Source organism: Schistocerca piceifrons, chromosome 4 (assembly GCF_021461385.2).
Source record: "Schistocerca piceifrons isolate TAMUIC-IGC-003096 chromosome 4, iqSchPice1.1, whole genome shotgun sequence".
NCBI lineage: Eukaryota > Metazoa > Arthropoda > Insecta > Orthoptera > Acrididae > Schistocerca > Schistocerca piceifrons.
This window is the reverse complement of record NC_060141.1, coordinates 1,244,171-1,262,788: the sequence shown is the minus strand read 5'-3', so window position 1 is coordinate 1,262,788 and position 18,618 is coordinate 1,244,171. Positions and strand designations below refer to the sequence as shown.

General features: G+C 52.5%; 1 protein-coding gene, 10 non-coding genes and 1 pseudogene across 11 annotated transcripts in view; all 12 read right to left on the bottom strand.

Moving 5' to 3' along the window:
- Positions 1-2,421: 2,421 nt before the first annotated feature.
- Positions 2,422-18,618, bottom strand: part of LOC124794834 (wiskott-Aldrich syndrome protein homolog 1-like) — a 36,357-nt gene continuing 20,160 nt past the window's right edge. The window contains exon 3 of the mRNA XM_047258498.1: positions 2,422-2,522. Coding sequence (XP_047114454.1) covers positions 2,422-2,522 — 101 coding nt within the window. The remainder of the gene's footprint in view (positions 2,523-18,618) is intronic.
- On the bottom strand, positions 2,537-2,654 carry LOC124796627 (annotated as a pseudogene).
- On the bottom strand, positions 3,867-3,985 carry LOC124796771. The gene has a single exon (XR_007016828.1). It is a non-coding gene; the product is annotated as a 5S ribosomal RNA (ribosomal RNA).
- On the bottom strand, positions 5,197-5,315 carry LOC124796760. Its single transcript, XR_007016827.1, has one exon. It is a non-coding gene; the product is annotated as a 5S ribosomal RNA (ribosomal RNA).
- Positions 6,527-6,645, bottom strand: LOC124796749. The gene has a single exon (XR_007016826.1). It is a non-coding gene; the product is annotated as a 5S ribosomal RNA (ribosomal RNA).
- LOC124796737 lies at positions 7,857-7,975 on the bottom strand. The gene has a single exon (XR_007016825.1). It is a non-coding gene; the product is annotated as a 5S ribosomal RNA (ribosomal RNA).
- LOC124796725 lies at positions 9,187-9,305 on the bottom strand. Its single transcript, XR_007016824.1, has one exon. It is a non-coding gene; the product is annotated as a 5S ribosomal RNA (ribosomal RNA).
- On the bottom strand, positions 10,518-10,636 carry LOC124796714. Its single transcript, XR_007016823.1, has one exon. It is a non-coding gene; the product is annotated as a 5S ribosomal RNA (ribosomal RNA).
- LOC124796702 lies at positions 11,849-11,967 on the bottom strand. Its single transcript, XR_007016822.1, has one exon. It is a non-coding gene; the product is annotated as a 5S ribosomal RNA (ribosomal RNA).
- On the bottom strand, positions 13,179-13,297 carry LOC124796690. Its single transcript, XR_007016821.1, has one exon. It is a non-coding gene; the product is annotated as a 5S ribosomal RNA (ribosomal RNA).
- Positions 14,509-14,627, bottom strand: LOC124796677. The gene has a single exon (XR_007016819.1). It is a non-coding gene; the product is annotated as a 5S ribosomal RNA (ribosomal RNA).
- LOC124796666 lies at positions 15,840-15,958 on the bottom strand. Its single transcript, XR_007016818.1, has one exon. It is a non-coding gene; the product is annotated as a 5S ribosomal RNA (ribosomal RNA).

The following is an 18,618-nucleotide window of genomic DNA, read 5'->3' as shown; positions in this document are numbered from 1 at the left end:
CAGGTTCATCTTCCATTTCGCCGTTTGTCTGGCTACGGGCGACGACTCCTCTCATTTTGTCTCTTTTCAGGCTCAGTATACGTGCTTTGAGTCTTCTTATCCGCGGCAGAAACAGTTCGTCGTCCGCGGGGGCGTCCATTGCGTCTCGTAGGCATCTGGTGTAGAAGTCTGCCGTGTTTCTTTTCCAGAAAGCCTTCTCAGCGCTGTGCCTTATGAGTTCCCGTCTTACTTGCGGTTTGGCGTGTTCTACCCACCACTCAGTAGTGGAATTGTACTCGCCTCGCCGCTCTCTGCATGCCTGGATCGTGTCGGCGATTTCCTGCTTCAGCTTCCCGTCCGTGAGGTGGCTTGTGTTTAGCTTCCACGTTCCTCTTCCTGCTGGAAGCTTGCTTCTCTGTAGACGGAGTTTGCACTGATAGGCACAGTGATCTGAGAAGATCACAGGGCAGACTTCTACTTGTGTCACAGAGGTGGCCATCTCTCTGTTTACGTATACTCTATCGATTCTGCTTCTGCCGCGGTTATACAGGTACGTGAACACTGTGTGGTTTTGGTGTAGTAGACGCCAGGTGTCTGCTAATTTTAGACGCCTAACTAGATCCTGCAGTTCGGCGCACAAGTTGGGTACCGGGATCTGGTCTTCGGGTGAAATTACACAGTTGAAGTCACCTGCCAGGACGACGTTGTTGCTGTGAACTAGTAGCTCGCAGATGTCCTCGTTGTAAAATTTGCTCCTGGCACGCTTGTTTTCCGTTCCCGACGGAGCGTAAATGTTTACAAAATCAGTGTCTTCCACCTTCACCGCTATTCCGCGTCCGTCGGGCATCATTTTCACGTCGTCGAATTCGAGGCCGTGCCTGATTAGTGTGGCAGTTCCGCAGCGAGTTTCTGCGTCGATGTTGCAGATGACTTCGTATCCCGGTACCTGTTCTATAGCCGTCGTGACCACCTCCTGTAGCATAGCCACGTCTGCGGCTTTGTGCTGCAGGAAGTCAATTAGTGCATCTAATTTTAGTGCGGCGGTCATTCTGTTCACGTTACACGTAATTACACTGTATACTGAGCCCGAGCCCTGTTGCATTTAAACACTTTGTGGAGGCGGGTCTGTGGAGTGCTGTAGCCGTTCCGGCCGCAGGACTACGTCCTCTGCTTTTGGGGTTGTAGCCTTTTTGGTTGCGGATGCCGTATCTGACTCCTCTGACTCAGATACGTCCATCTTTTCGTCTTTTTCGCGGCTGAGACTTCGCCGCTTGCTCCGTCGCTTTTTGGCTTTCCCCGCGGCCGGGGCGTCCACGTTGTTTTCTTTGGGCTCGCCTTCTGATTCCTTCAGAATGCGGGCCAGTTTCGTGACTTGCTTTTTGATTGCAAGCTCACGCATCTCGCTGTATGGCGTGGCGGCGTCGGCGCTGGGCCCGGCCTGGGCGGCAGGGCTGTCGGCAGGCGCAGCTGTCGGCTGGGCGGGTGCGCTGACCTCCGCGATCCTCGGCCGCCGGGCGACGGGCGAGGGGGTGGGGGCCATGGCTGCGTCAGTCTCCATTGTACTTTCGCCCTCGGAGTCGGAGCTCAGCTGGCGTTTCTCACCCGCGCTACCTGCTACGGCCGGGGCCGGTGCAGGGACGGGCGCAGGGGGTGGGGTAGCCGCTGGGCTCTCCGTGGCGGCGGCTGGCGGCGCTGCCGCTTCCGCTGGGGCCGTCTCGTGAACACGTGGAGCTTCGCGCGTTACCGCTCCAGCGTAGCTGGCAGTGGCGGTTTCTTGACGTGCCTCCGTGGCTTCTGTGCGCGGCAATTGCGCCGGACGTCTGCTCCTCGGACACGTTGCCCTCATGTGCTCCGTGGAGCTGCAGATGGAGCACGTCTGGGGCTGGCCGTTGTATTGCACGACCCCCCTATGCCCACCGATCGTTACAAACGAAGGCACGTGCTTTTTTAGCACCATCGTCACTGCTCTGACGCCCGAGTCCACTTTGTACCGGTGGCCAGCACCCCAGAACTCGCGGTTCACGGAGATTACTTCGCCATAAAGACGCAAGTAACGTCCCACTTCGTCGTCAGGCACTTCAAATGGTAGGTTGTACACCTTCAAATGACGCACACCATATCCGGCGAAGGAGATCTTCACGTCACTCACTGCGCCGTCCCTGTGCTTGAATTTTCGTATTCCACCGTGTGTGGACACGAGGGTTTCACACCGTATTAGTGTTGTCAACTTGATAAACAAGCTATACAACGTAAAATCGAGCATCAGCCCCTCCAGTTCCTCCTCCTCTATACGAAGTTCGTCAAACATCCATTCTTCGATTTCGTAGGCCGTCGGCCTCACGTACTCTCGATCGAATTGCAATTGCAACGTCGTGTTCGAGCGGTTATACGTCGTCATCGTCACTTACCGAATCGTTGTATCGTGCGTTGGAAAACGAACAGCTACGGCTGGCGCGGCGCGGGAGCCGGCAGGCGGCGGGCGCGGGCGCGGCGCGGTGGGATGTCGGGCGGGGACGGCTCGGCGGCCGGTGATCCTCGACTACCTGGGACGCACAATAGCGAGCGGCACACGTGTTGCCAGGCGGGCAGCCAGCCAAGTACTAACCGGGCCCGATGTTGCTTAACTTCGGTGATCGGACGAGAACCGGTGTATTCAACATGGTATGGCCGTTGGCGTCCTTATACTGTAGCCGCACCCCAGAAGAAGCATTCGCCTCTTCTCGCAACACACGCAATCGCTGCTTTCCGTGGCACATTTGACGCAAAGCTCGTCTTTCCACCTCGAAGGTGGCGCGGAGTGCGCGCTCGCCTCGGCGTCTCAGAGGCGACTGCCGAACGTAGGTGAGACACGCACAACACAGCTGCTCGGTGCACCGCCTGTCATTCGTTTGGTGCGTGTGGCCTCCGACACTCGCTGGCGACGCGCCTTGTTCCTGTTATCCGGCGCGGGGCTTGCGCGCGCGGTCGGGCGGCGGGCGGACTGCGCGGGGTGTGGCAGTGTCCTGCTGGACCGACGGAGGCTTTCTCACCTGGCTGACACACGCCGCGCTTCCAGATATTTGCGTAATTTGCGCGGTGCATTGGCGCCTGTCCCCCCTTCCGTCCCGACTTGTCCCGACTTTGCTCGACTGCCGCTCGCTGCCGCTCGGGTCGCGGTCCATATGACAGCACAAGCGCGAGAAACGTCTGCGGGAGGAGGCGAGACGACAAAAGAATAAATTTATGATTAGAAATCGAACTTGGAGCTGTACGCCGCTGCAGAACGATAGGCAGGCGCTACCGTATTTCGGAGCATACCGCCCGATTCGTACTGTTTTGTCGTTTTCAAAGACTTCCTGGCAAACTTGGTTGGCACATTCTCCTTCAAACTGAGTTAATTACTGCAGTTTCGTACCTTACGGCCGTTTAAAATGCTTGAGGAAGTCTCTTTGTCACAACAGAAAGGTGATATGGAAAAAGGCTGGCTGCCAGGAGTAGCGACTGAAAAGCGAAAAATGAAGACAGCCAGAGTTCCCAGGCGCTCACCCTTCCGAGTACTACTAACGTTGTTGCTTCACTTCGGTGATCGGACGAGAACGGAAGATTTTATTTCTTTTTTTTTTTTTTTGTTTATTTACATTGTGGAATTTAGCACTGCTACAAAACAGTAGGCCCTGACTTATTTCAGAACTCATCTGTCGATTCGTAGTGTGTTGTTATTTTCAAGGAGTTCTAGCACACATCCTTCGCGCATTCTTGCTCAAACTGAGTTCATTACTGTAATTTCGTATCTTGCGTTTGATACAGTAGTTCAAAATGCTTGTGGAAGCATCTTTGTCAACACCTGAAAGTTAGTATGAAAAGAGGGCTGGCAGGTGCAGCGACGTAAAAATGAAAAAATGAGATAGAGCCAACAGCACCCGGTGTTCCCAGGCGGTCACCCATCCAAGTACTAACCGGGCCCGATGTTGCTTAACTTCGGTGATCGGACGAGAACCGGTGTATTCAACATGGTATGGCCGTTGGCGTCCTTATACTGTAGCCGCACCCCAGAAGAAGCATTCGCCTCTTCTCGCAACACACGCAATCGCTGCTTTCCGTGGCACATTTGACGCAAAGCTCGTCTTTCCACCTCGAAGGTGGCGCGGAGTGCGCGCTCGCCTCGGCGTCTCAGAGGCGACTGCCGAACGTAGGTGAGACACGCACAACACAGCTGCTCGGTGCACCGCCTGTCATTCGTTTGGTGCGTGTGGCCTCCGACACTCGCTGGCGACGCGCCTTGTTCCTGTTATCCGGCGCGGGGCTTGCGCGCGCGGTCGGGCGGCGGGCGGACTGCGCGGGGTGTGGCAGTGTCCTGCTGGACCGACGGAGGCTTTCTCACCTGGCTGACACACGCCGCGCTTCCAGATATTTGCGTAATTTGCGCGGTGCATTGGCGCCTGTCCCCCCTTCCGTCCCGACTTGTCCCGACTTTGCTCGACTGCCGCTCGCTGCCGCTCGGGTCGCGGTCCATATGACAGCACAAGCGCGAGAAACGTCTGCGGGAGGAGGCGAGACGACAAAAGAATAAATTTATGATTAGAAATCGAACTTGGAGCTGTACGCCGCTGCAGAACGATAGGCAGGCGCTACCGTATTTCGGAGCATACCGCCCGATTCGTACTGTTTTGTCGTTTTCAAAGACTTCCTGGCAAACTTGGTTGGCACATTCTCCTTCAAACTGAGTTAATTACTGCAGTTTCGTACCTTACGGCCGTTTAAAATGCTTGAGGAAGTCTCTTTGTCACAACAGAAAGGTGATATGGAAAAAGGCTGGCTGCCAGGAGTAGCGACTGAAAAGCGAAAAATGAAGACAGCCAGAGTTCCCAGGCGCTCACCCTTCCGAGTACTACTAACGTTGTTGCTTCACTTCGGTGATCGGACGAGAACGGAAGATTTTATTTCTTTTTTTTTTTTTTGTTTATTTACATTGTGGAATTTAGCACTGCTACAAAACAGTAGGCCCTGACTTATTTCAGAACTCATCTGTCGATTCGTAGTGTGTTGTTATTTTCAAGGAGTTCTAGCACACATCCTTCGCGCATTCTTGCTCAAACTGAGTTCATTACTGTAATTTCGTATCTTGCGTTTGATACAGTAGTTCAAAATGCTTGTGGAAGCATCTTTGTCAACACCTGAAAGTTAGTATGAAAAGAGGGCTGGCAGGTGCAGCGACGTAAAAATGAAAAAATGAGATAGAGCCAACAGCACCCGGTGTTCCCAGGCGGTCACCCATCCAAGTACTAACCGGGCCCGATGTTGCTTAACTTCGGTGATCGGACGAGAACCGGTGTATTCAACATGGTATGGCCGTTGGCGTCCTTATACTGTAGCCGCACCCCAGAAGAAGCATTCGCCTCTTCTCGCAACACACGCAATCGCTGCTTTCCGTGGCACATTTGACGCAAAGCTCGTCTTTCCACCTCGAAGGTGGCGCGGAGTGCGCGCTCGCCTCGGCGTCTCAGAGGCGACTGCCGAACGTAGGTGAGACACGCACAACACAGCTGCTCGGTGCACCGCCTGTCATTCGTTTGGTGCGTGTGGCCTCCGACACTCGCTGGCGACGCGCCTTGTTCCTGTTATCCGGCGCGGGGCTTGCGCGCGCGGTCGGGCGGCGGGCGGACTGCGCGGGGTGTGGCAGTGTCCTGCTGGACCGACGGAGGCTTTCTCACCTGGCTGACACACGCCGCGCTTCCAGATATTTGCGTAATTTGCGCGGTGCATTGGCGCCTGTCCCCCCTTCCGTCCCGACTTGTCCCGACTTTGCTCGACTGCCGCTCGCTGCCGCTCGGGTCGCGGTCCATATGACAGCACAAGCGCGAGAAACGTCTGCGGGAGGAGGCGAGACGACAAAAGAATAAATTTATGATTAGAAATCGAACTTGGAGCTGTACGCCGCTGCAGAACGATAGGCAGGCGCTACCGTATTTCGGAGCATACCGCCCGATTCGTACTGTTTTGTCGTTTTCAAAGACTTCCTGGCAAACTTGGTTGGCACATTCTCCTTCAAACTGAGTTAATTACTGCAGTTTCGTACCTTACGGCCGTTTAAAATGCTTGAGGAAGTCTCTTTGTCACAACAGAAAGGTGATATGGAAAAAGGCTGGCTGCCAGGAGTAGCGACTGAAAAGCGAAAAATGAAGACAGCCAGAGTTCCCAGGCGCTCACCCTTCCGAGTACTACTAACGTTGTTGCTTCACTTCGGTGATCGGACGAGAACGGAAGATTTTATTTCTTTTTTTTTTTTTTGTTTATTTACATTGTGGAATTTAGCACTGCTACAAAACAGTAGGCCCTGACTTATTTCAGAACTCATCTGTCGATTCGTAGTGTGTTGTTATTTTCAAGGAGTTCTAGCACACATCCTTCGCGCATTCTTGCTCAAACTGAGTTCATTACTGTAATTTCGTATCTTGCGTTTGATACAGTAGTTCAAAATGCTTGTGGAAGCATCTTTGTCAACACCTGAAAGTTAGTATGAAAAGAGGGCTGGCAGGTGCAGCGACGTAAAAATGAAAAAATGAGATAGAGCCAACAGCACCCGGTGTTCCCAGGCGGTCACCCATCCAAGTACTAACCGGGCCCGATGTTGCTTAACTTCGGTGATCGGACGAGAACCGGTGTATTCAACATGGTATGGCCGTTGGCGTCCTTATACTGTAGCCGCACCCCAGAAGAAGCATTCGCCTCTTCTCGCAACACACGCAATCGCTGCTTTCCGTGGCACATTTGACGCAAAGCTCGTCTTTCCACCTCGAAGGTGGCGCGGAGTGCGCGCTCGCCTCGGCGTCTCAGAGGCGACTGCCGAACGTAGGTGAGACACGCACAACACAGCTGCTCGGTGCACCGCCTGTCATTCGTTTGGTGCGTGTGGCCTCCGACACTCGCTGGCGACGCGCCTTGTTCCTGTTATCCGGCGCGGGGCTTGCGCGCGCGGTCGGGCGGCGGGCGGACTGCGCGGGGTGTGGCAGTGTCCTGCTGGACCGACGGAGGCTTTCTCACCTGGCTGACACACGCCGCGCTTCCAGATATTTGCGTAATTTGCGCGGTGCATTGGCGCCTGTCCCCCCTTCCGTCCCGACTTGTCCCGACTTTGCTCGACTGCCGCTCGCTGCCGCTCGGGTCGCGGTCCATATGACAGCACAAGCGCGAGAAACGTCTGCGGGAGGAGGCGAGACGACAAAAGAATAAATTTATGATTAGAAATCGAACTTGGAGCTGTACGCCGCTGCAGAACGATAGGCAGGCGCTACCGTATTTCGGAGCATACCGCCCGATTCGTACTGTTTTGTCGTTTTCAAAGACTTCCTGGCAAACTTGGTTGGCACATTCTCCTTCAAACTGAGTTAATTACTGCAGTTTCGTACCTTACGGCCGTTTAAAATGCTTGAGGAAGTCTCTTTGTCACAACAGAAAGGTGATATGGAAAAAGGCTGGCTGCCAGGAGTAGCGACTGAAAAGCGAAAAATGAAGACAGCCAGAGTTCCCAGGCGCTCACCCTTCCGAGTACTACTAACGTTGTTGCTTCACTTCGGTGATCGGACGAGAACGGAAGATTTTATTTCTTTTTTTTTTTTTTGTTTATTTACATTGTGGAATTTAGCACTGCTACAAAACAGTAGGCCCTGACTTATTTCAGAACTCATCTGTCGATTCGTAGTGTGTTGTTATTTTCAAGGAGTTCTAGCACACATCCTTCGCGCATTCTTGCTCAAACTGAGTTCATTACTGTAATTTCGTATCTTGCGTTTGATACAGTAGTTCAAAATGCTTGTGGAAGCATCTTTGTCAACACCTGAAAGTTAGTATGAAAAGAGGGCTGGCAGGTGCAGCGACGTAAAAATGAAAAAATGAGATAGAGCCAACAGCACCCGGTGTTCCCAGGCGGTCACCCATCCAAGTACTAACCGGGCCCGATGTTGCTTAACTTCGGTGATCGGACGAGAACCGGTGTATTCAACATGGTATGGCCGTTGGCGTCCTTATACTGTAGCCGCACCCCAGAAGAAGCATTCGCCTCTTCTCGCAACACACGCAATCGCTGCTTTCCGTGGCACATTTGACGCAAAGCTCGTCTTTCCACCTCGAAGGTGGCGCGGAGTGCGCGCTCGCCTCGGCGTCTCAGAGGCGACTGCCGAACGTAGGTGAGACACGCACAACACAGCTGCTCGGTGCACCGCCTGTCATTCGTTTGGTGCGTGTGGCCTCCGACACTCGCTGGCGACGCGCCTTGTTCCTGTTATCCGGCGCGGGGCTTGCGCGCGCGGTCGGGCGGCGGGCGGACTGCGCGGGGTGTGGCAGTGTCCTGCTGGACCGACGGAGGCTTTCTCACCTGGCTGACACACGCCGCGCTTCCAGATATTTGCGTAATTTGCGCGGTGCATTGGCGCCTGTCCCCCCTTCCGTCCCGACTTGTCCCGACTTTGCTCGACTGCCGCTCGCTGCCGCTCGGGTCGCGGTCCATATGACAGCACAAGCGCGAGAAACGTCTGCGGGAGGAGGCGAGACGACAAAAGAATAAATTTATGATTAGAAATCGAACTTGGAGCTGTACGCCGCTGCAGAACGATAGGCAGGCGCTACCGTATTTCGGAGCATACCGCCCGATTCGTACTGTTTTGTCGTTTTCAAAGACTTCCTGGCAAACTTGGTTGGCACATTCTCCTTCAAACTGAGTTAATTACTGCAGTTTCGTACCTTACGGCCGTTTAAAATGCTTGAGGAAGTCTCTTTGTCACAACAGAAAGGTGATATGGAAAAAGGCTGGCTGCCAGGAGTAGCGACTGAAAAGCGAAAAATGAAGACAGCCAGAGTTCCCAGGCGCTCACCCTTCCGAGTACTACTAACGTTGTTGCTTCACTTCGGTGATCGGACGAGAACGGAAGATTTTATTTCTTTTTTTTTTTTTTGTTTATTTACATTGTGGAATTTAGCACTGCTACAAAACAGTAGGCCCTGACTTATTTCAGAACTCATCTGTCGATTCGTAGTGTGTTGTTATTTTCAAGGAGTTCTAGCACACATCCTTCGCGCATTCTTGCTCAAACTGAGTTCATTACTGTAATTTCGTATCTTGCGTTTGATACAGTAGTTCAAAATGCTTGTGGAAGCATCTTTGTCAACACCTGAAAGTTAGTATGAAAAGAGGGCTGGCAGGTGCAGCGACGTAAAAATGAAAAAATGAGATAGAGCCAACAGCACCCGGTGTTCCCAGGCGGTCACCCATCCAAGTACTAACCGGGCCCGATGTTGCTTAACTTCGGTGATCGGACGAGAACCGGTGTATTCAACATGGTATGGCCGTTGGCGTCCTTATACTGTAGCCGCACCCCAGAAGAAGCATTCGCCTCTTCTCGCAACACACGCAATCGCTGCTTTCCGTGGCACATTTGACGCAAAGCTCGTCTTTCCACCTCGAAGGTGGCGCGGAGTGCGCGCTCGCCTCGGCGTCTCAGAGGCGACTGCCGAACGTAGGTGAGACACGCACAACACAGCTGCTCGGTGCACCGCCTGTCATTCGTTTGGTGCGTGTGGCCTCCGACACTCGCTGGCGACGCGCCTTGTTCCTGTTATCCGGCGCGGGGCTTGCGCGCGCGGTCGGGCGGCGGGCGGACTGCGCGGGGTGTGGCAGTGTCCTGCTGGACCGACGGAGGCTTTCTCACCTGGCTGACACACGCCGCGCTTCCAGATATTTGCGTAATTTGCGCGGTGCATTGGCGCCTGTCCCCCCTTCCGTCCCGACTTGTCCCGACTTGTCCCGACTGCCGCTCGCTGCCGCTCGGGTCGCGGTCCATATGACAGCACAAGCGCGAGAAACGTCTGCGGGAGGAGGCGAGACGACAAAAGAATAAATTTATGATTAGAAATCGAACTTGGAGCTGTACGCCGCTGCAGAACGATAGGCAGGCGCTACCGTATTTCGGAGCATACCGCCCGATTCGTACTGTTTTGTCGTTTTCAAAGACTTCCTGGCAAACTTGGTTGGCACATTCTCCTTCAAACTGAGTTAATTACTGCAGTTTCGTACCTTACGGCCGTTTAAAATGCTTGAGGAAGTCTCTTTGTCACAACAGAAAGGTGATATGGAAAAAGGCTGGCTGCCAGGAGTAGCGACTGAAAAGCGAAAAATGAAGACAGCCAGAGTTCCCAGGCGCTCACCCTTCCGAGTACTACTAACGTTGTTGCTTCACTTCGGTGATCGGACGAGAACGGAAGATTTTATTTCTTTTTTTTTTTTTTTGTTTATTTACATTGTGGAATTTAGCACTGCTACAAAACAGTAGGCCCTGACTTATTTCAGAACTCATCTGTCGATTCGTAGTGTGTTGTTATTTTCAAGGAGTTCTAGCACACATCCTTCGCGCATTCTTGCTCAAACTGAGTTCATTACTGTAATTTCGTATCTTGCGTTTGATACAGTAGTTCAAAATGCTTGTGGAAGCATCTTTGTCAACACCTGAAAGTTAGTATGAAAAGAGGGCTGGCAGGTGCAGCGACGTAAAAATGAAAAAATGAGATAGAGCCAACAGCACCCGGTGTTCCCAGGCGGTCACCCATCCAAGTACTAACCGGGCCCGATGTTGCTTAACTTCGGTGATCGGACGAGAACCGGTGTATTCAACATGGTATGGCCGTTGGCGTCCTTATACTGTAGCCGCACCCCAGAAGAAGCATTCGCCTCTTCTCGCAACACACGCAATCGCTGCTTTCCGTGGCACATTTGACGCAAAGCTCGTCTTTCCACCTCGAAGGTGGCGCGGAGTGCGCGCTCGCCTCGGCGTCTCAGAGGCGACTGCCGAACGTAGGTGAGACACGCACAACACAGCTGCTCGGTGCACCGCCTGTCATTCGTTTGGTGCGTGTGGCCTCCGACACTCGCTGGCGACGCGCCTTGTTCCTGTTATCCGGCGCGGGGCTTGCGCGCGCGGTCGGGCGGCGGGCGGACTGCGCGGGGTGTGGCAGTGTCCTGCTGGACCGACGGAGGCTTTCTCACCTGGCTGACACACGCCGCGCTTCCAGATATTTGCGTAATTTGCGCGGTGCATTGGCGCCTGTCCCCCCTTCCGTCCCGACTTGTCCCGACTTTGCTCGACTGCCGCTCGCTGCCGCTCGGGTCGCGGTCCATATGACAGCACAAGCGCGAGAAACGTCTGCGGGAGGAGGCGAGACGACAAAAGAATAAATTTATGATTAGAAATCGAACTTGGAGCTGTACGCCGCTGCAGAACGATAGGCAGGCGCTACCGTATTTCGGAGCATACCGCCCGATTCGTACTGTTTTGTCGTTTTCAAAGACTTCCTGGCAAACTTGGTTGGCACATTCTCCTTCAAACTGAGTTAATTACTGCAGTTTCGTACCTTACGGCCGTTTAAAATGCTTGAGGAAGTCTCTTTGTCACAACAGAAAGGTGATATGGAAAAAGGCTGGCTGCCAGGAGTAGCGACTGAAAAGCGAAAAATGAAGACAGCCAGAGTTCCCAGGCGCTCACCCTTCCGAGTACTACTAACGTTGTTGCTTCACTTCGGTGATCGGACGAGAACGGAAGATTTTATTTCTTTTTTTTTTTTTTTGTTTATTTACATTGTGGAATTTAGCACTGCTACAAAACAGTAGGCCCTGACTTATTTCAGAACTCATCTGTCGATTCGTAGTGTGTTGTTATTTTCAAGGAGTTCTAGCACACATCCTTCGCGCATTCTTGCTCAAACTGAGTTCATTACTGTAATTTCGTATCTTGCGTTTGATACAGTAGTTCAAAATGCTTGTGGAAGCATCTTTGTCAACACCTGAAAGTTAGTATGAAAAGAGGGCTGGCAGGTGCAGCGACGTAAAAATGAAAAAATGAGATAGAGCCAACAGCACCCGGTGTTCCCAGGCGGTCACCCATCCAAGTACTAACCGGGCCCGATGTTGCTTAACTTCGGTGATCGGACGAGAACCGGTGTATTCAACATGGTATGGCCGTTGGCGTCCTTATACTGTAGCCGCACCCCAGAAGAAGCATTCGCCTCTTCTCGCAACACACGCAATCGCTGCTTTCCGTGGCACATTTGACGCAAAGCTCGTCTTTCCACCTCGAAGGTGGCGCGGAGTGCGCGCTCGCCTCGGCGTCTCAGAGGCGACTGCCGAACGTAGGTGAGACACGCACAACACAGCTGCTCGGTGCACCGCCTGTCATTCGTTTGGTGCGTGTGGCCTCCGACACTCGCTGGCGACGCGCCTTGTTCCTGTTATCCGGCGCGGGGCTTGCGCGCGCGGTCGGGCGGCGGGCGGACTGCGCGGGGTGTGGCAGTGTCCTGCTGGACCGACGGAGGCTTTCTCACCTGGCTGACACACGCCGCGCTTCCAGATATTTGCGTAATTTGCGCGGTGCATTGGCGCCTGTCCCCCCTTCCGTCCCGACTTGTCCCGACTTGTCCCGACTGCCGCTCGCTGCCGCTCGGGTCGCGGTCCATATGACAGCACAAGCGCGAGAAACGTCTGCGGGAGGAGGCGAGACGACAAAAGAATAAATTTATGATTAGAAATCGAACTTGGAGCTGTACGCCGCTGCAGAACGATAGGCAGGCGCTACCGTATTTCGGAGCATACCGCCCGATTCGTACTGTTTTGTCGTTTTCAAAGACTTCCTGGCAAACTTGGTTGGCACATTCTCCTTCAAACTGAGTTAATTACTGCAGTTTCGTACCTTACGGCCGTTTAAAATGCTTGAGGAAGTCTCTTTGTCACAACAGAAAGGTGATATGGAAAAAGGCTGGCTGCCAGGAGTAGCGACTGAAAAGCGAAAAATGAAGACAGCCAGAGTTCCCAGGCGCTCACCCTTCCGAGTACTACTAACGTTGTTGCTTCACTTCGGTGATCGGACGAGAACGGAAGATTTTATTTCTTTTTTTTTTTTTTGTTTATTTACATTGTGGAATTTAGCACTGCTACAAAACAGTAGGCCCTGACTTATTTCAGAACTCATCTGTCGATTCGTAGTGTGTTGTTATTTTCAAGGAGTTCTAGCACACATCCTTCGCGCATTCTTGCTCAAACTGAGTTCATTACTGTAATTTCGTATCTTGCGTTTGATACAGTAGTTCAAAATGCTTGTGGAAGCATCTTTGTCAACACCTGAAAGTTAGTATGAAAAGAGGGCTGGCAGGTGCAGCGACGTAAAAATGAAAAAATGAGATAGAGCCAACAGCACCCGGTGTTCCCAGGCGGTCACCCATCCAAGTACTAACCGGGCCCGATGTTGCTTAACTTCGGTGATCGGACGAGAACCGGTGTATTCAACATGGTATGGCCGTTGGCGTCCTTATACTGTAGCCGCACCCCAGAAGAAGCATTCGCCTCTTCTCGCAACACACGCAATCGCTGCTTTCCGTGGCACATTTGACGCAAAGCTCGTCTTTCCACCTCGAAGGTGGCGCGGAGTGCGCGCTCGCCTCGGCGTCTCAGAGGCGACTGCCGAACGTAGGTGAGACACGCACAACACAGCTGCTCGGTGCACCGCCTGTCATTCGTTTGGTGCGTGTGGCCTCCGACACTCGCTGGCGACGCGCCTTGTTCCTGTTATCCGGCGCGGGGCTTGCGCGCGCGGTCGGGCGGCGGGCGGACTGCGCGGGGTGTGGCAGTGTCCTGCTGGACCGACGGAGGCTTTCTCACCTGGCTGACACACGCCGCGCTTCCAGATATTTGCGTAATTTGCGCGGTGCATTGGCGCCTGTCCCCCCTTCCGTCCCGACTTGTCCCGACTTTGCTCGACTGCCGCTCGCTGCCGCTCGGGTCGCGGTCCATATGACAGCACAAGCGCGAGAAACGTCTGCGGGAGGAGGCGAGACGACAAAAGAATAAATTTATGATTAGAAATCGAACTTGGAGCTGTACGCCGCTGCAGAACGATAGGCAGGCGCTACCGTATTTCGGAGCATACCGCCCGATTCGTACTGTTTTGTCGTTTTCAAAGACTTCCTGGCAAACTTGGTTGGCACATTCTCCTTCAAACTGAGTTAATTACTGCAGTTTCGTACCTTACGGCCGTTTAAAATGCTTGAGGAAGTCTCTTTGTCACAACAGAAAGGTGATATGGAAAAAGGCTGGCTGCCAGGAGTAGCGACTGAAAAGCGAAAAATGAAGACAGCCAGAGTTCCCAGGCGCTCACCCTTCCGAGTACTACTAACGTTGTTGCTTCACTTCGGTGATCGGACGAGAACGGAAGATTTTATTTCTTTTTTTTTTTTTTGTTTATTTACATTGTGGAATTTAGCACTGCTACAAAACAGTAGGCCCTGACTTATTTCAGAACTCATCTGTCGATTCGTAGTGTGTTGTTATTTTCAAGGAGTTCTAGCACACATCCTTCGCGCATTCTTGCTCAAACTGAGTTCATTACTGTAATTTCGTATCTTGCGTTTGATACAGTAGTTCAAAATGCTTGTGGAAGCATCTTTGTCAACACCTGAAAGTTAGTATGAAAAGAGGGCTGGCAGGTGCAGCGACGTAAAAATGAAAAAATGAGATAGAGCCAACAGCACCCGGTGTTCCCAGGCGGTCACCCATCCAAGTACTAACCGGGCCCGATGTTGCTTAACTTCGGTGATCGGACGAGAACCGGTGTATTCAACATGGTATGGCCGTTGGCGTCCTTATACTGTAGCCGCACCCCAGAAGAAGCATTCGCCTCTTCTCGCAACACACGCAATCGCTGCTTTCCGTGGCACATTTGACGCAAAGCTCGTCTTTCCACCTCGAAGGTGGCGCGGAGTGCGCGCTCGCCTCGGCGTCTCAGAGGCGACTGCCGAACGTAGGTGAGACACGCACAACACAGCTGCTCGGTGCACCGCCTGTCATTCGTTTGGTGCGTGTGGCCTCCGACACTCGCTGGCGACGCGCCTTGTTCCTGTTATCCGGCGCGGGGCTTGCGCGCGCGGTCGGGCGGCGGGCGGACTGCGCGGGGTGTGGCAGTGTCCTGCTGGACCGACGGAGGCTTTCTCACCTGGCTGACACACGCCGCGCTTCCAGATATTTGCGTAATTTGCGCGGTGCATTGGCGCCTGTCCCCCCTTCCGTCCCGACTTGTCCCGACTTGTCCCGACTGCCGCTCGCTGCCGCTCGGGTCGCGGTCCATATGACAGCACAAGCGCGAGAAACGTCTGCGGGAGGAGGCGAGACGACAAAAGAATAAATTTATGATTAGAAATCGAACTTGGAGCTGTACGCCGCTGCAGAACGATAGGCAGGCGCTACCGTATTTCGGAGCATACCGCCCGATTCGTACTGTTTTGTCGTTTTCAAAGACTTCCTGGCAAACTTGGTTGGCACATTCTCCTTCAAACTGAGTTAATTACTGCAGTTTCGTACCTTACGGCCGTTTAAAATGCTTGAGGAAGTCTCTTTGTCACAACAGAAAGGTGATATGGAAAAAGGCTGGCTGCCAGGAGTAGCGACTGAAAAGCGAAAAATGAAGACAGCCAGAGTTCCCAGGCGCTCACCCTTCCGAGTACTACTAACGTTGTTGCTTCACTTCGGTGATCGGACGAGAACGGAAGATTTTATTTCTTTTTTTTTTTTTTTGTTTATTTACATTGTGGAATTTAGCACTGCTACAAAACAGTAGGCCCTGACTTATTTCAGAACTCATCTGTCGATTCGTAGTGTGTTGTTATTTTCAAGGAGTTCTAGCACACATCCTTCGCGCATTCTTGCTCAAACTGAGTTCATTACTGTAATTTCGTATCTTGCGTTTGATACAGTAGTTCAAAATGCTTGTGGAAGCATCTTTGTCAACACCTGAAAGTTAGTATGAAAAGAGGGCTGGCAGGTGCAGCGACGTAAAAATGAAAAAATGAGATAGAGCCAACAGCACCCGGTGTTCCCAGGCGGTCACCCATCCAAGTACTAACCGGGCCCGATGTTGCTTAACTTCGGTGATCGGACGAGAACCGGTGTATTCAACATGGTATGGCCGTTGGCGTCCTTATACTGTAGCCGCACCCCAGAAGAAGCATTCGCCTCTTCTCGCAACACACGCAATCGCTGCTTTCCGTGGCACATTTGACGCAAAGCTCGTCTTTCCACCTCGAAGGTGGCGCGGAGTGCGCGCTCGCCTCGGCGTCTCAGAGGCGACTGCCGAACGTAGGTGAGACACGCACAACACAGCTGCTCGGTGCACCGCCTGTCATTCGTTTGGTGCGTGTGGCCTCCGACACTCGCTGGCGACGCGCCTTGTTCCTGTTATCCGGCGCGGGGCTTGCGCGCGCGGTCGGGCGGCGGGCGGACTGCGCGGGGTGTGGCAGTGTCCTGCTGGACCGACGGAGGCTTTCTCACCTGGCTGACACACGCCGCGCTTCCAGATATTTGCGTAATTTGCGCGGTGCATTGGCGCCTGTCCCCCCTTCCGTCCCGACTTGTCCCGACTTGTCCCGACTGCCGCTCGCTGCCGCTCGGGTCGCGGTCCATATGACAGCACAAGCGCGAGAAACGTCTGCGGGAGGAGGCGAGACGACAAAAGAATAAATTTATGATTAGAAATCGAACTTGGAGCTGTACGCCGCTGCAGAACGATAGGCAGGCGCTACCGTATTTCGGAGCATACCGCCCGATTCGTACTGTTTTGTCGTTTTCAAAGACTTCCTGGCAAACTTGGTTGGCACATTCTCCTTCAAACTGAGTTAATTACTGCAGTTTCGTACCTTACGGCCGTTTAAAATGCTTGAGGAAGTCTCTTTGTCACAACAGAAAGGTGATATGGAAAAAGGCTGGCTGCCAGGAGTAGCGACTGAAAAGCGAAAAATGAAGACAGCCAGAGTTCCCAGGCGCTCACCCTTCCGAGTACTACTAACGTTGTTGCTTCACTTCGGTGATCGGACGAGAACGGAAGATTTTATTTCTTTTTTTTTTTTTTTGTTTATTTACATTGTGGAATTTAGCACTGCTACAAAACAGTAGGCCCTGACTTATTTCAGAACTCATCTGTCGATTCGTAGTGTGTTGTTATTTTCAAGGAGTTCTAGCACACATCCTTCGCGCATTCTTGCTCAAACTGAGTTCATTACTGTAATTTCGTATCTTGCGTTTGATACAGTAGTTCAAAATGCTTGTGGAAGCATCTTTGTCAACACCTGAAAGTTAGTATGAAAAGAGGGCTGGCAGGTGCAGCGACGTAAAAATGAAAAAATGAGATAGAGCCAACAGCACCTTTTTTTTTTTTTTTTTTTTTTTTTTTTTTTTTTTTTTTTTTTTGTGCCGTTGACTTCTGCAAGGGACGCGGGGGAAGGCCCCCCAATGTGCCTTCATCGGCGAGGTGTGCCGGCGTGGGTATGTGCTGTGTGCTTCCAGGACAAGGAACAGAAAAGAACGTGCATCCTCCAATACAAAAAAAGAAATGCAAGGGAAGCCGCCGCCCAGACTTCATTACAAATAGGAGAAACAAAATTGGCCTCTGGACGCCGGTGCAGCTTGCCGGGACAGTGATCCACAGCAACGACAACCTGCCAAAGCAACAGGCAGGTGGCATCCGCCAAAAAACTGAATCCACCGGAAGAGAAATGAAAGTAAATTAAAGTCCGAAGAAAATATGTCCCCACTAACGGTCGACGGATGGTACATGGAGAAGAAAACAACCGTCGACGCACAGCAATAGGAAAAAGTCCCACATTCAGACACACACCGACCGTGATAAATGATCACCGCGACACGGCCCCCTCAGCCGCCGCGAGAAAAGAACAAATAACAAGAAAGAAATAAAGGAGGAACAGAAAGTAAAGCAAACAGAAAAGAACTTTTGACGGACAAAACACCGTTCACATAACTGTAGGTCATGTGTACGTTTTCGTTAATGTACGGCCGATTAGAAACACAACTTTACCATGCCATAAAATCATTATCCAAGAGAGGAAGTCCGTTGGTAAGCAAGGGTTCGTCATAACACGCCAAGAGGAATATTGGCAGTAGTATCAGACAGAAAAGGTAAAAATGTCAAGATCGGGTATGTAGTCGTATCAGGTAAGTGACAATTTAGTGAATGCATGGGCCAGGGCAACATGCAAAAAATTGGCGAAAGTCGAGGAATAAGCCGGTCGACCAAGGGTCAGACGATGTTCCGCCCACAGGTAAGACAGAAAGTCGACGGCAGTAGTCAATTTCAGGGTGAAAATACAAAAAACCGTGTGTCCCAAAATCCAAAGAGTTGCATTCCGTTTGGTGGCCGGATACGCCGCACACTGAGGCACGATGGCGTCCAAAGCTGTCACCTGCCGCCTGTCCACTCTGTTGATCAGACGCACCATGTCACACGCAATATCCCAGACATCACGGAATTTCCGACAGTCGAATCGGTGTTCGATGGTGTCCTCCTCAGGACACGCATCACAGACTCCCGAAGAAATCAGATCGATTGAGTGCAGCTTAGCATTAGTCGGAAATGTGCGGTTGACCACTTTATACCATGTTCCGTGAACATGGGGCGGAATAACGGCGGCGGCAAGGTTCCGCCACACCATCCTCCAGTCGTGCTGAGGTAGCCGATACTCCCATTTATTCCTACTTGGCGATCCCCGAAGAGCGCGCACAACGTCACCGACATTGCACGCACGGACATCACCGAGCACCAGGTAACTGTTATACACATAATA